Source organism: Rutidosis leptorrhynchoides, chromosome 2 (genome assembly GCF_046630445.1).
Source record: "Rutidosis leptorrhynchoides isolate AG116_Rl617_1_P2 chromosome 2, CSIRO_AGI_Rlap_v1, whole genome shotgun sequence".
In the NCBI taxonomy this organism is placed as follows: Eukaryota; Viridiplantae; Streptophyta; class Magnoliopsida; order Asterales; family Asteraceae; genus Rutidosis; species Rutidosis leptorrhynchoides.
Window position 1 is genome coordinate 238723806 of NC_092334.1, and position 12006 is coordinate 238735811.

Here is a 12006-nt window from a genome sequence, read left to right on the forward strand (position 1 = left end):
TAACTTCTTCGTTTTAAATTCGTTTTGAGTGAATCAAATTGCTATAGTTTAATATTGAACTCTATTTTATGATTCTAAACAGAAAGAGTATAGGTTTATAGTCGGAAATATAAGTTACAAGTCGTTTTTGTAAGAGGTAGTCATTTCAGTCGAAAGAACGACGTCTTGATGACCATTTTGAAAAACATACTTCCACTTTCAGTTTAACCATGATTTTTGGATATAGTTTCATGTTCATAAGAAAAATCATTTTCCCAGAAGAACAACTTTTAAATCAAAGTTTATCATAGTTTTTAATTATCAAACCCAAAACAGCCCGCGGTGTTACTACGACGGCGTATATCCAGTTTTACGGTATTTTTTCGTGATTTCACATTTTAAATCATTAAGTTAGCATATCATATAGATATAGAACATGTGTTTAGTTGATTTTAAAAGTTAAGTTAGAAGGATTAACTTTTGTTTGCGAACAAGTTTAGAATTAACTAAACTATGTTCTAGTGATTACAAGTTTAAACCTTCGAATAAGGTAGTTTTATATATATGAATCGAATGATGTTATGAACATCATTACTACCTCAAGTTTAGTAGGTAAACCTACTGGAAATGATGAAAAAATAACTTGAGCTTTAAAGGATCTTTGGATGGCTTGAAAGTTCTTGAAGCAGAATCATGACACGAAAACAAGTTCAAGTAAGATTTCCACTCGAAATAAGATTGTTATAGTTATAGAAATTGAATCAAAGTTTGAATATGATTATTAACTTGTATTAGAAAGATATATTACTGTAAATAAGAAAAATTTCTTGAGGTTGGATGATCACTTTACAAGATTGGAAGTAAGCTAGCAAACTTGAAAGTATTCTTGATTTTATGAAACTAGAACTTATAGAATTTATGAAGAACACTTAGAACTTGAAGATAAAACTTGAGAGAGATCAATTAGATGAAGAAAATTGAAGAATGAAAGTGTTTGTAGGTGTTTTTGGTCGTTGGTATATGGTTTAGATATAAAGGATGTGTAATTTTGTTTACATGTAAATAAGTCATGAATGATTACTAATATTTTTGTAATTTTGTGAGATATTTCATGCTAGTTTCCAAATTATGGTTCCCACATATGTTAGGTGACTCACATGGGCTGCTAAGAGCTGATCATTGGAGTGTATATACCAATAGTACATACATCTAAAAGCTGTGTATTGTACGAGTACGAATACGGGTGTATACGAGTAGAATTGTTGATGAAACTGAACGAGGATGTAATTGTTAGCATTTTTGTTAAGTAGAAGTATTTTGATAAGTGTATTGAAGTCTTTCAAAAGTGTATGAATACATATTAAAACACTACATGTATATACATTTTAACTGAGTCGTTAAATCATCGTTAATCGTTACATGTAAATGTTGTTTTGAAACCTTTAGGTTAACGATCTTGTTAAATGTTGTTAACCCATTGTTTATTATATCTAAAGAGATGTTAAATTATTACATTATCATGATATTATGATATATTAATATATCTTAGTATGATATATACACAGTTAAATGTTGTTACAACGATAATCGTTACATATATGTCTCGTTTCGAAATCATTAAGTTAGTAGTCTTGTTTTTACATATGTAATTCATTGTTAATACACTTAATGACGTGTTACTTATCATTTATCATGATTAAACATAGTGTATCAATATCTTAATATGATTCATATGTATTTAGTAAGACGTTGTTATAACGATAATCGTTATATATATCGTTTCGTGTTTCTTAATTCAATAAACTAAATTTTATTTATATAACTCATTGTTAAAATACCTAATGAGATACTTACTTATCATAATATCATGTTAACTATATATATAATCATATATATGTCATCATATAGTTTTTACAAGTTTTAACGTTCGTGAATCACCGATCAACTTGGGTGGTCAATTGTCTACATGAAACTCATTTCAAATAATCAAGTCTTAACAAGTTTGATTGCTTAACATGTTGGAAACATTTAATCATGCAAATATAGTTTTCAATTAATATATAATCATGGAAAAGTTCAGGTCACTACACACCCATTCTGACGTCGCCTTTTACGTCGGCAACTGCAAAACGATTCTGGAAACTAAACGTTAACAATAACATCGTTCGTTTTTACCCTAATCATGTCTCTAATTACACAAACAATACCGCTCGTTTTCAAACAAATCAAACATCAAACCCTATAATTATTGAAGAGGACGGATGGACTCTTGTTCAAAGATTACGCAAAATCAATCAATCGGTAAACTTGTCCCAACAACCAGCATCATTGCCGACCATAATAGTAAGAAGGTTAATTCGTCAAGATGGCAGACTTGGCATTAATCATCAATGGGTGCCCAAACAGAAGCATACAGACCCATCAAATTTCAAAGCTACCAGTCACGCAACATTTCCAAACAACATTTATTTAAAACATAACTAGTCCAAATCCACCCCTGCAAACCCAAGCCAACAACGCAATGACAATCTAACATCAATAATGTTCTTCGGATTTCCAGAACACTGGGAGAAACCAAACCTTCATTTCTTCTTAAGCAGATACGGTAAGCTATCTGATATTTTCATACCTAATTTCAAACGTTTAAAGAATGGCAGTAGATTCGGTTTTGCTAGATTCAGTGATGTTATTGGTGTTGATTTGCTGTTAAAAAAACTATGCTCAATAAACTTTGACAACGGTTGGTTTAGGGCATACAAAGCCAGGGATAGAAACAACAATGGTACATACAGTAAGATAAATACTGCTAACAATACCACTGAAGGACCTTTGATCACTGATGATTATCTGGATAACACACATGAGGGGATGAAGGAAAACAATAGATGGACATATGGCAGAACCTTTAATGATGTATTTTGTAACAGAGGAAAACCTTTGTCCATTAAACAGGAATTACAAGAAATTGGTCGGTTTAATAGGTGGGACTGTAATGGTAAGTTTAGAGTTGTCTCTATTGATGAAAAAGACATTAATATGAATCTCCTCAATAAAGCTATAATTGGAACTATCTCTAAATTCGAGTATCTTGAGCGTATTATGTTTCTATATGATAGGGAGAACTTACATAATGTTGAGGTCAAATACCTTGGAGGTATGGAAATCATGATCATTTTTTGATTCGGTTGAACAAGCAAACCAAATTATTAATGCAAAAAACCATTGCATTCATAAATGGATGACAAACATCCGAAACTGGGACATAAACCATACATTCCAAGGATGAATTACTTGGCTTAACATTACGGGTATTCCGGTCCAATTTTGGTATGAAAAGACTTTTAAATCTATAGCCGAGTGGTGGAGACAACCCCTTGACTTTGTTAACTGTTCTCTTAATGGTAATCAAAAGTTAGTGGTTGGAAAAGTCTTGGTGAAGTTGACGGATGCGCAATTAGTTCATGACATTGTTCGTGTGACCTCAAATAGTTCAATATTCTTTGCTTATGTCTCGGAAGAAGTAAATGGGATATTCAAAATTGATACAAAATATGACCGTGATTGTGGTGAAGGTAGTGATGGTATCTCCGAGTCGGATGATCTCAAATCGATGAATTTGGACAATGAAACTAACGAAGACATCCCTGATTTTTTTGATGAAGTAATGTCCTATCGTTTACACCAAAAAGATAACGAGGATAAACTAAATGATTTACAATCCAAGTGTTGGGTCTCGAATAATAATTTTCTGACAATGATGTGGTTTCAGATGCAAATAATTCTTCCAAACAGGATCATGTTGTTGCTGTACAGAAGGCTAATTCTAATGATAATGCGCAGTCTGCTGATGTACAAGAGTCTAACAACGGATTGCAAGTTAATTATAATGGATTAAGGGAGCCCATCGAAACTGGGACAAATGAGCACACGGCCCAGTCTTTTATCCTGGAAGAAATTATAAATAATATCGGGCCTGTCATTGGGCTAGAGTCGAACAAGCAGTCCAGATTGAATCATGTAGAAGATGGGCCCCCACCCATTCCGGTATTTTTACATGGAGTTGAATACGTTCCATTTACAGGGAACAATGACCTGATCGATAACAGTAAGGTGACGATTAATGATGCCTCGATTCCAATTGCAAAACACGACCATGATGTATCGGCAAAGAACATCTCGAGTAAGCCTGTTACGGATTGTCTTCCAGGTTATCAATTCCTGTCACCTATTTTAAAATTTTTTTTTTAAAAAATTTTAATTTTTTTTTATTTTCGAAAAAAAATTATTTAAATTTTTTTTTTTAAATATATTTTTTTCAATCACATGTGATTGTCGCGCCACATATCGCGTTTTGATTGGTCCGTTGGATTTCAAGCAAATTATTGGATTCAAGAAATTACAACTCTATACATATATATACTGTACATAAATTAATTCATATTATGTAAAAATTACCTACCATTTTCATATTTTATGTTTGGATGTACTTTTGTTATATATAACGTCTTCATCTTCATTCACATTCAACAAAAATATTTCAAATGAAAGGCCGGTTGGTTGGACCAATCAAAAGCCAGGAATCATCCATCTTGGCCCCACGGTCGGTGCCAGCGTGAATTCTCTATGCATGATTCCCTTGATGGCCACATATTATATCAACTCTAATTAAAAATCAAATTTAATCTAATTTTAAAATCTTAAATCATGCACTATATATAACCCTTTGTTGAAAGCATCCACATATCACAAATTTAACAAGTCAACCATCATATACATCTGACTTCTAGTGCTATATCTCTTCAGCATTAAAAGTTTCTAAAAATGGTGAAATTTGCACTTGGTAGCATTGGTGACTCTTTGAGTGCTGCTTCACTTCAATTTTATTTGGCTGAGTTCATTGCCACACTTCTTTTTGTGTTTGCTGGTGTTGGTTCAGCCCTTGCTTATGGTATGTTAGTTTTCTTAGTTAAATTCTGCTCACAATTTAACAAAAACAGGAAACTTTGTATTTATATATACAAAAAGATCACTAATAAAAGTTTTATATTTGAAAAATGAATCTTTATGAAATGTGTAGGTAAGCTAACATCAGATGCAGCACTAGACCCTGCAGGGCTTGTGGCAATAGCAATAGCTCATGCACTTGCCCTGTTTGTTGGAGTCTCATTGGCAGCCAACATCTCAGGTGGACATTTAAATCCAGCTGTCACATTCGGATTGGCTGTTGGTGGTAACATCACAATCATAACTGGACTGTTCTATTGGATTGCCCAATTACTTGGTTCCATCGTGGCATGCTTCCTCCTTTCTTTCGTCACTGGCGGTTTGGTAAGTCATATTATTATATTTCTTGACTAAAACGACAATATGTACTAACTTGTATGCGTTTGACAGGCTGTACCAACACACGGAGTTGCAGATGGTTTGAGTGGTCTTCAAGGAGTAGTGTTCGAGATCATCATCACTTTCGCACTAGTCTACACAGTTTACGCCACTGCAGCTGATCCTAAAAAGGGATCACTGGGAACCATTGCACCAATTGCCATTGGGTTCATTGTTGGAGCAAACATTTTGGCTGCTGGACCATTCAGCGGTGGTTCAATGAACCCAGCCCGTTCATTCGGGCCTGCTGTGGTTAGTGGAGACTTTTCACAAAACTGGATCTGTTAGAAATTAAAATTACTTTTAGGGATCAGAGTTTACAACTCATCATGTCCCATTAACATCCAAAAGCAGCTTTTTTTTACTTTCCAAAAAGTAGAATACTTCTTCCGTGATTTAGGCATATAGCCGTTTAGCTTCTTTTGTATAAGTAGTCTTCCATCTAAATGTAACAAAAAAACTGAATATTCAAGAAAATACAATTACAATTATATTTCTACTTTGAACATGGCATCAGAGCTTGTGTTGATGATCTAAATCATTCAATCACAGCAATTTAAATCATTTGCCTATTTTTTTCATTTGAGTGGTTATCATGGCAGAACATGACAGCCAAACTCAACTCATTACAGAATTAACTAGCCAATTGGCTAGAATTCTCCAAACCAACAATGAAAATCAATCACAAAGGCATCCTGATTCTTTAAAAATCAGTGTTACCCTTAACAACTCAAATTATTCATTATGGTCTCGTATGATCAAGGTTGCCATCGGAGGTAAATCCGAGGCCCTCCTCAATCATTTAACCGAAGATCCACCAGAAACCAACAACCAGAAGTGGAACCAGGAAGACTTGGTGGTATTTTCATGGATTATTCAAAACATAGAGCCACAAATTGCAAGCAATCTGACCCAGTTTCCAACAGCAAAAACCTTATGAAATGCCCTCATCACAACCTACAGTTCTGGTAAAGACAAACTCCAAACCTTTGATTTACATGTTAAAGCCAACAATATCAGGCAAGAAGGTAAATCAACTGAAGAACTGTGGTTGAAATTACAAGGAATCTGGGGTGAAATCGAAATAAGGGATCCAAATCCCATGGAACATCCGAATGATATTGTCAAATATAATAACATCAGGTCAGAACAAAAGCTTTTCCAATTCTTAAATGCTTTAGATTATAAACATGACAATATCAAACGTGAGCTACTAAGAATCGATCCCTTACCCACTGTCGAAGGGGCTTATGCTGCCATTCGAAAAGAAAATGCACACCAATATATATTTAACAATAAAACAGATGTCCTTACCCAATCCGGCATCGCCACTGGCTTGGTAGCACCGGCATCAAAATCCAAGGATTTCGACAGCCATGGTTTGCTATCAAGAAATCAGCATCGGTCAGACTACACGTCATCATCCCGAGATAAAGACAACCTTGAATGTACAAAGTGTGGTATGAAACGACATACCAGAGAACAATGCTTCAAGGTTATTGGATATCCCGATTGGTGGGCTGATAGACACAGAAAGGGAAAAGCCTCGATGGTAACGACGGCTACAACCAAGGGAAAACAAGAGGATAACGAAACCGGCACCACCACTCAAGGTGGTTTCGGTTTATTCACAGCCGAGCCACCATCATCATCATCATCCGGTGAAGGTAACAGGGGATTGGGATTAGGGATTAAATCCCTAAAAATCATACCCAACAAATTGAATAAAGTGGGTGGGGATAAATATGTCGATCAGTATGATGGGTTAGGAGTGTCGGTCACGAACTCAACACCCACCACCGAATTTAATTCCCCAAATTTATTTATTGACACAAATAGTCCCTGTAATAATATAGTTGGTAATAAACAAATAAAACCTTTTTTCAATAAAACTAAAGATTTTAAAATTAAAAATAACGTTTCGTCAATTAACATTGTTTCAAATAAAACAAAAAGTAATGAGTGGATTATCGATTGTGGTGCCACCGATACTATGACTTTTAATAAAAATGATATTATTATAAATACGAAACCAAACAAAACCAAAATTAAAACCGCTAATGGCGGTATTATACAAGTCAAGGGCGGGGGAACAGTTGAAATCTCACCAAATTTAAATTTAAAAAACTGCCTTTATGTTCCCGATCTCTCCCATAAATTACTGTCTGTTAGTCACGTGACAAAAGAACTTAATTGTACCGTCTTATTACACCCTACATTCTGTATCTTACAGGACATCAGAACGGGGGAGATAATTGGGCGTGGTACTGAACGGGATGGTCTGTATTATGTGGATGAGGTCACTAAAGATGGTAGGATCATGCTAGCTCACGGGACTCCCGATAGACAAGCATGGTTGTGGCATAGACGTCTTGGTCATCCGTCTGCTGGATATTTGCACATTTTATTTCCTAATTTATTTTCTTCAAATAATAGTATTGAGTGTGAAACTTGTATTTTGGCCAAAAGCCATCAAAACTCGTTTAAAACTAGTAATACAAAGACTGAACGTCCCTTTGCTTTAGTTCACTCCGATGTATGGGGACCCGCAAGGGTTAATGGAGGGCACAGTTTTTGATATTTTCTTTTATTTATTGATGACTGTACTCGTATGACTTGGACATATTTTTTAACTAACAAATCCGAGGTGTTTGATAAATTTACTACTTTTTCCAACATGGTTCAAACACAATTCCAAAGTAAAATACAGGTTTTAAGATCCGATAATTGTGGTGAATTTGTCAACAGTCAAATGAAACTTTTTTGTGAAGAAAGGGGTATTATTCATCAAACTACGTGTCCACACACACCTCAACAAAACGGGGTAGCTGAAAGGAAAAATCGTATTTTATTAGAAATAACCCGTGCTTTAATGATTGAATCTAATGTTCCAAGGTCTTTTTGGCCTGAAGCTCTTGCCACCGCAACCTATCTTGTAAATAGACTACCAACTAGAGCTTTAGAACTTAAGAACCCTCTTGAAACCTTAACTAAATTTTATAAACCCCCATCTAATCTCACCCTAAGACCTCGAATATTTGGGTGCACGGTTTTTGTTCACATTCCTAAAATAGAACGAACCAAATTAGATGCGTGTGCTGAAAAATGTGTATTTGTTGGATACGGGGTAAATCAAAAGGGGTATAGATGCTATAGTCCAAAAAGGAAACACATGTACACTACAATGAACTGTGATTTTTTGGAGACTGAATACTTCTATACCCAACACACAAGTCAGGGGGAGACAGACTCTGGTGACGCAGTGAGTTGGCTAGATATTCCATCATCTGAAGAAGTGACTCATCATACCACTCCACAAAGTCCTCCTCCAGTCAGTACTACGGTTAATAATCTTCCCAACCATACAGAGGTAAATACCGAATCTCCTGATATAACTAATCATGAGGATTTAGAAGAGATTTTACAGGAAAATAGCGATCAAGTATATCCTGAAAATGAAACACCACAACAAAATGAAACACAACAGCAAGAACGGGAACAATATGTTCTTCCTCCAAGAATCAACCGAGGGATTCCTCCCAGAAGATACTCTCCTGAGAGAACAGTCTCAAAATCAAGATATCCAATGCCAAATATTGCTAGAGGAAATTTATCAAAAGAAGCAACAAAGTTCACTTCCGCATTATACTCTGAAGAAATCCCAGCAACGGTTGAACAAGCTCTAAAATCAACATACTGGAGGAAAGCAATGGAAGATGAAATGGAGGCTCTCAAGGTAAATAATACTTGGGTAAAATGTGTCCTTCCAGAATCAAAGAAACCGGTAGGATGTCGATGGGTATTCACAATCAAACACAAAGCCGATGGATCCATCGAAAGATATAAAGCGCGGCTTGTTGCCAAAGGGTACACTCAAACCTATGGCGTTGATTACTCAGAAACTTTCTCACCAGTTGCAAAAATTGACACTATTAGAATCCTTTTCTCCGTTGCCGCAAACAAAGACTGGCCACTCCACCAATTTGATGTTAAAAATGCCTTCCTACATGGAGAACTCAAAGAAGAAGTCTATATGGAAGGTCCTCCCGGTTTCACATCAGAATTCAAAGAAAGGGAAGTTTGTTATCTTAAAAAATCTCTTTATGGTTTAAAACAATCCCATCGGGCTTGGTTTGGGCGTTTTACTATTGCTATGAAAAATTATGGTTTTAAACAAAGTAATTCCGACCATACTTTATTTTTAAAAAAAAGAGGGAACCTTATCACATGTCTCATTATTTATGTTGACGACATGATTATCACAGGAAATGATCAAGAGGAAATTACAAACTTAAAAATTAACCTTTTTAAAGAATTTGAAATGAAAGATCTAGGAGGTCTTAAATACTTTCTAGGAATCGAAGTTTTACGTTCAAAAAGAGGGATTTTTATATGTCAAAAGAAATATATACTTGACCTTCTTGCTGAAACAGGAATGGTCAACTGCAAACCCGCAGATACTCCTATGATTCCAAACCTAAGGTTATATATAGAAGATGATGCCAAAGCAGCGGATCGAAGTCAATATCAAAGGATCGTGGGAAAACTTATCTATCTAGCTCACACTCGTCCAGATATATCACATGCTGTTGGAGTTGTTAGTCAATTCATGCATCAACCCCAACAACACCACATGGATGCAGTATGGAGGATTATCAAGTATCTAAAAGGCACTGCAGAAGATGGAGTCCTGTTCAAGAAAAATAATCATCTAGAAACACAAATATTCACCGATTCGGATTACGGAGGAGAAAAGGGAGATAGAAAATCAACATCCGGATACTTTGCCTTTGTTGGAGGAAATTTGGTTACTTGGAGAAGCAAGAAACAAAAGGTTGTCGCCCTATCTAGTGCTGAAGCTGAATTTCGGGGGATTTCACGAGGTGTAACCGAGGCCTTATGCATCAAGAAACTTTTGACAGAAATTGGTTTTCCTCCTAATACTTCGATCAAAATCATGTGTGACAACGAAGCAGCAATTGCGATTTCAGAAAATCCAGTTCAACACGATCGAACCAAACATATAGAAATTGACAGACACTTCATTAAGGAAAAATTAGAAGCCGAGATCATATCTTTACCTCACGTCCGATCAGAAGACCAACTAGCAGATATCTTAACCAAGTCAGTCAACGGAAGACTTTTTAGAGAAATACTCTCCAAGTTGAACATCGGAAACCCCACTATTCAACTTGCGGGGGAGTGTTAGAAATTAAAATTACTTTTAGGGATCAGAGTTTACAACTCATCATGTCCCATTAACATCCAAAAGCAGCTTTTTTTTACTTTCCAAAAAGTAGAATACTTCTTCCGTGATTTAGGCATATAGCCGTTTAGCTTCTTTTGTATAAGTAGTCTTCCATCTAAATGTAACAAAAAAACTGAATATTCAAGAAAATACAATTACAATTATATTCCTACTTTGAACAGGATCTACTGGGTCGGCCCATTGATCGGTGGTGGGCTAGCTGGCCTCATCTACGGTGATGTTTTCATCGGATCACACTCACACGAGGCTCTTCCAGCCTCCGCAGATTATGCTTAAGATTTTTTTTTAATCCACTTTTATTCGGTTTGTTTTCGGTCTTTATTTCATGATTTTTGCATAAGGGTCGAAGTTGTGACGTCCTAGCTCATTGTTTGAGGATCATTTCGAGAATTGCGGGAGACAGTGTAATTTCAAGATTTGCAACAGATGTTATTTACACTGAAACCTTTGTAATATTGAACTTGTACTTTGTTTCTATTGGTTTCTTCCATTAAAAAAAATGTAATGCTTGCAATTTCTATTTGTGAATGAGAAGAAGTGCCAATTTAATCAACTTGCTATTATAATTTTGCATTGCTTATTATCAGCTCCCAAGTAGAATGAAACAAAACTACATGTAAAATATCAGATATCATATTAACTCACGCAAATACCTAGATGTTTAGTGTTTACTTGTAGGCAGAGTGTTAGTTTGTTTATTGACCCTTTTTAATATGTTATTTTTTGCATTAAATGTATAATAGTTAGGTAATTAAAAAGTGTAGGAAAATTGGTTAAGAATGCATTTTTACCAACTTTGGGCACTAATAAAATAATGATAAAGTGATTAAAAAAAAAAAAAAAAAAAAAAAACTTAGTGGGTTTTGTTAAAATTTAGTTGGATTTTCTTCTGTTAACTAAAGCTTGGTCGAAGGCTCCTCTGGAGTTTGGTTTGTTTTCTCCTTCGGGTCCACAATCTTATATGGTAGAAGTTTTTTTTTTTTTTTTTGGCGAAAGTGTGTGTAATATATATATATATATATATATATATATATATATATATATATATATATATATATATATATATATATATATATATATATATATATATATATATAGGGGCAAATGGGGAAGTAACCAATCGGGGGGAAGCGGTGGGAAGCAAAATATTTTTTTTTTTCGTTTTTTTTGAAATTTTTTTTTCCGGCATTAAGATCACACGAAAATATGAACATTTAGAAGAGACACTTCGTGATGAATGTTATTATTTAGGCGGGAAAACGATCGATGAAAATAACATTCAAGATAATATTGTTCGTGAAGAATATGAACGTTTTTTTTCATGTTTTGTGAAGTAAAATTTAGCCCGATTTAGAGTTTAGGGTTTAGGGTTTAGG

The 12006-nt window shown here is 34.9% G+C and overlaps 1 protein-coding gene across 1 annotated transcript; it reads left to right on the forward strand.

The window, feature by feature from the left end:
- Positions 1–4752: 4752 nt before the first annotated feature.
- Positions 4753–11048, forward strand: LOC139891719 (probable aquaporin TIP-type RB7-5A). The gene is made up of 4 exons (XM_071874703.1): positions 4753–4927; positions 5057–5307; positions 5374–5638; positions 10791–11048. The coding sequence occupies exons 1-4, from the start codon at positions 4801–4803 to the stop codon at positions 10904–10906; spliced, it is 759 nt and encodes a 252-aa protein (XP_071730804.1). The 5' UTR covers positions 4753–4800; the 3' UTR covers positions 10907–11048.
- Positions 11049–12006: the final 958 nt, after the last annotated feature.

What these genes read in the sequence shown, in the direction of transcription:
- LOC139891719 (XM_071874703.1), top strand. Translation starts at nt 4,801, where the DNA reads ATGGTGAAATTTGCACTTGGTAGCATTGGTGACTCTTTGAGTGCTGCT. An exon ending in TGGTTCAGCCCTTGCTTATG is followed by an intron (nt 4,928 to 5,056) that starts GTATGTTAGTTT and finishes TGAAATGTGTAG; the next exon opens with GTAAGCTAACATCAGATGCA. An exon ending in CTTTCGTCACTGGCGGTTTG is followed by an intron (nt 5,308 to 5,373) that starts GTAAGTCATATT and finishes TGCGTTTGACAG; the next exon opens with GCTGTACCAACACACGGAGT.